Source organism: Octopus bimaculoides, chromosome 24, assembly GCF_001194135.2.
Source record: "Octopus bimaculoides isolate UCB-OBI-ISO-001 chromosome 24, ASM119413v2, whole genome shotgun sequence".
In the NCBI taxonomy this organism is placed as follows: Eukaryota; Metazoa; Mollusca; class Cephalopoda; order Octopoda; family Octopodidae; genus Octopus; species Octopus bimaculoides.
Window position 1 is genome coordinate 7,337,766 of NC_069004.1, and position 4,696 is coordinate 7,342,461.

The 4,696-nt window shown below is 38.6% G+C and overlaps 1 protein-coding gene across 1 annotated transcript in view; it reads left to right on the top strand.

The window, feature by feature from the left end:
- Nucleotides 1–2,839: 2,839 nt before the first annotated feature.
- LOC106870860 (dnaJ homolog subfamily C member 13) overlaps nt 2,840–4,696 on the top strand; it is a 72,510-nt gene continuing 70,653 nt past the window's right edge. Inside the window, exon 1 of the mRNA XM_052976504.1 lies at nt 2,840–2,896. Coding sequence (XP_052832464.1) covers nt 2,855–2,896 — 42 coding nt within the window. The 5' untranslated portion in view covers nt 2,840–2,854. The remainder of the gene's footprint in view (nt 2,897–4,696) is intronic.

Below are 4,696 nucleotides of genomic sequence, written 5' to 3' on the forward strand. Positions count from 1 at the left end.
TATATATATATATATATATGTATATATATATATATATATACACACACACACATGCATATAGTTCTCCTGTCATGTAAGAACAATTCTGATCTGTGTGTGTGTGTGTGCGTGTGCTTGGTGCACACTCAGGGTAGCTATAGGCTTTTACAAAATAATTTAAGGCCTTATACGTTTGTTATACATCAGCATGAAGATACTGTGACAGCAACACATAAGTAGGCTAAGAGGCAGGCATCACACATACATACGAACAGAACTAGACGCTCACATGCATAGACAGAGAAATAGAATAAGAGGACTGTTAAACTGAGGGGAACATTAAAAACACTTGATGTTGAATGAGTCAGTGTTGAATTAAACGATGTCAAACAGGTGGCATAAAACGGCTGTGCTAAAATGTTTCATAGTCTGGTAGGAGTCAGTGAGAGGAACTAGAATTAAGTCTCAGAATGCAAGAACCTAAAGATCCAGGATGTGTGCCACAAAGCAACTTGTTCTTCTCCACTCTTAAAAGTTCCACCATTCCATTATTCTTGAGTGCTAATTTATTCCCCTCCTCCTGCCGCTGAAAATGAAGCAAAAAAGATATGTTGTTTGTGGTGAGAAGCTTGCTTCCCAGCCACATGATTCTTGGTTCAGTCCCACTGCATGTCACCTTGGGCAAGTATTTTCTACCAAAGCCTTGTTAGTGGATTTGGTATACAGAAACTGAAAGAAGCCTGTCATGTCTATATATATCTTTCAAGGTGGTGCTTGTCAAATGACTGAAACCCCTCCCCCCCAAAAAACAAAAAACAAAAAAACAAACAAGCTAACGGTAAAGTCAACCTCAGTGAGATTTGAACTCTGAGCTCAGAGCACTGAAACAAACCTCACTAGTCATTCTGTCCAATGATCTAATTCACTGGCTGACTGTTGCTATTGTTGTTGTTATTATTAGTGTTTATAGTTTATATCTCACTAAAATGTTGTTTGTTTGATTTGAACATTAGTTTATCAGCTTCTGTGTTTGATAAATTCCTCTGACAGCAGACTATGCTATCCGGAATGATCTTTGCTCACCAACGAGTATGTCGGCCTCATCACTTGTTCTCTGTTATCTATCTATAGTGCTACATTGGCAGGATCAGTTGAGCACCAGACAAAATCATTTGTGCCTTTCCGTTACGTGTGTTTGTCCCCCCCATTATTGTTTGATAACCAGCGTTGGTTTGTTTACACCCCCATCACTTAGCAGTTCAGGAAAAGATACTGATAAAATAAGTACCAAGCTTAAAACATAAGTACTGGGGTTGATTTCTTTGACTGAACCCGTCAAGGTGGTGCTCCAGCATGGCCACAGACTGAAGCGAGCAAAAAAAAGAGAAACAAAAATAAAGGATGCGTTCATTTTTACGGTATGTCCACCGATTCCGTTTGTATTGTTTTCTCCCCCCCCCCTCTTTTTTTCTCCAATCTTAATGATTGTCAACCATTTTGTGGTCGGAAGAATATTTTATTTGGATTAATTGAATTTATAGAAAACGGAAGCGGAATGACGTGAGCAAAGAGAAAAACATATTCTGTGTATGTGTGTGAGAGAGAGAGAGAGAGAGGCTGTTTGTATATGTGACAGTGTGTGTGTGTGTGCATGTGATGTATGTGTCAGTCCATGTATGTTTCTGGATGCGCATGTCAGTTTGTGTGTCAGTCAGTCTGTTTCAGCTCACGTGTTTCTGGATGCATGTGTCAGTTTCTGTGTGTGTGTGTCTGTGTGTGTGTCTTAGTACAGTATTAAGAAAATAGAATTGTGGTACATCAAAGAAATGGAATGGTAGAATGTCTTCACAGTATTTTATTGAGACGCAGGTAGAATACACAAACACACAAATGAGACAGAGATACATACACACACAGACATATATACACATTTATATGCATATATATATATTCGTATATTCTTTTATTCTTTTCAGTCATTTGACGGCGGCCATGCTGGGGCACCGCCTTTAGTCAAGCAAATCGACCCTAGAACTTATTCTTTGTAAGCCTAGTACTTATCCCATTGGTCTATTTTGCCGAACTGCTAAGTTATGGGGATGTGAACTCACTAACATTGGTTGTCAAGCGATGGTGGACACACACACACACACATACGACGGGCTTCTTTCAGTTTCCATCTACCAAATCCAGTACCAAGGTGCCACGCAGTGGGACTGAACCTGGGACCATGTGGTTGGTAAGCAAGCTACTTACCACACAGCCACTCCTACAAACATACAACAACACATACACACTGTGCTAAATAAGCTCATTTAGTTTGTTTGAAATTAAATCTCATTTAAGCATCCACTTTGATGATGCTTATATATATATATATATATATATATATATATATATATATATATATATATATATATATATATATATATATATATATAACACACACACACATGTATACTCTAAACAATAAACTGTATAAGTTTAATTAGCATTATGTATGTGTTTGTATGTGTATGTTTGTACATGCCTGTGTGTGTGTGGATATGTGGATATATATGTATATAAGCCTTGTCTAGAGATAATCTTTATATAAGCTACTAGTAGTAGTAGTAGTATTAATTTCACATTGTATACCACACACAATAGCCGCTTCACTGCTGATCGTTTTAGCTAAATCTTGTATTACTTGAGGATTATCTTTATCCACAAGCCACTCTCTCAATCTGTTCATTCTATAAACACTGCAACAATGACAAGTCGCAATTATTATTATAATTATAACAATATTATTATTAATAATAATAATAATAATAATAATAATAATGGTGGTGGCTGGAAAACATCTAAGGAATACGATGACGATAGTTTTGAGATGGAAGTTATTGATCTGACAAATGAGGATGGATTTGTGGAGGTAACTTGGCACACATGAACCTTAACCCTTACATATGACCCCTTCTTGTTTGTTGCTTTACTTTTATTCTTCTCCGTCGTCTTCGTCCTGTCTGTTCTCTGCACTTGGGCTCCCGGGGGACATTTGCAATGCCTGTCAACGGTTAATGCCTTTAATTGTAGGTCTGATCAATCAGGGCCTCGGAGGGGATGCAGGGGTGGTTTACACAAGCTACAATGTCCTGCCTAGTCAACCAGCAATGTGCACATGAGTCCCGCCTAGTTAACCAGCAATGTGCACATGAGATTTTTTTTATCAGAGCAGACTCGGACTTTTAAATACCACTACAACCACCACCACTACAACCACCACCACTACCAGCATGAGGGCTTCCAGGACCTCTGCCACTGGTGACTTTTTCCTTGACAAGCCTAATGAGGGAGTTGTTGTGTTGCTCTGATGGTTTGCCATATATTCTTCTGAGGCTGTTTATGAGTTTGGAAAACTGGATGTGTAGAAAATGACCCCACTAAAGTTTTATCAACCTGCATCGTTTGACATTAACAAGTCTTTCATCTCTTGTTTGTTTCAGTCATTTGACTGTGGCCATGCTGGGGCAGTGCCTTGAAGGCCTGACCCCACCCCAAGTACTTTTTTTTTTAATCCCCTTTTAAGTTTGGTACTTATTCTGTCCATTTTGTTTACTGAACTGCTAAGTCGTATGGATGTAAACAAACCAACATTGGTTGTTAAGCAGTGGGTGGAGAGAAGCACTAGCATAAAGACACGCACACATAAACATATACATTTATATATGTGTGGGTGTGTATATATATGTATGTGTATGTATATATGCATATGTATGTGTGTATATATACGTACGTATGTGTGTATATATATATGCATGTATGTGTCTATATATATATATATATATATATATATATATATATATAATAATAGGGACATACACATACATATATTTATACAAATACATGTATGCGTATGTATATATATGACAGGCTTCCTCACAGTTTCTGCCTAGCAAACCTATTCGCATTGGTTTCCCTGGGGCTATGCTAGAAGCCACTTGCCAAAGTTACCCCACAGTGGGACTGAACCCTGAAACTACAAGTTTGCAGAGTGAGTCTCTTAACCACATACATAGTTATTACCTGTGCCTGGGGCTGTTCAAAACCTTCTGCCTATAACTTGCTGGACGATTTAATAAATGAAGGTAGTGTAAGAAAATTAATCACTGCCTGTAATTAGTGAGTTACTGGAAGCCACAGGTAAAGATTAATAATACATTTTGTCGATTACAACATAAATGTGTTGCTTAAAAGTGCAGGTGGTCGAGAGAGAGAGCAGTTGGCTGAGACAAGTGACATAGATCCCCACCCGCCTCGATGACTTAGTAACTCTCTAGCCTGTGGGTGAATTTGATCTGTAAGAAATAGCAGCCAAGTTTCTGTCGAATTACAACAACTGACAACTGACTTGGACAACACCACTGACGCGTCATAGGGATGTTTGAGTTGTTGTTTATTACTGCACCAGTGTTCCAGTGTTTCGTTACATCTAGTGTTTGTAGTGTGTGTGTGGAGGCATCAACATCACAACTTCCTAGATTTGATTCTTCCTAACACACACACACACACACACACACACACACACACACTGTGTGGTAAGGAGCTTGTTTCTGAACCCTATGGGTTCAGTCCCACTGCATAGCATCTTGGGCAAGTGTCTTCTCTAACCTTGGGCCTACCAAAGCTTTGTGAATAGATTTGGTAGACAGAAACTGAAAGAAGCCATTCATGT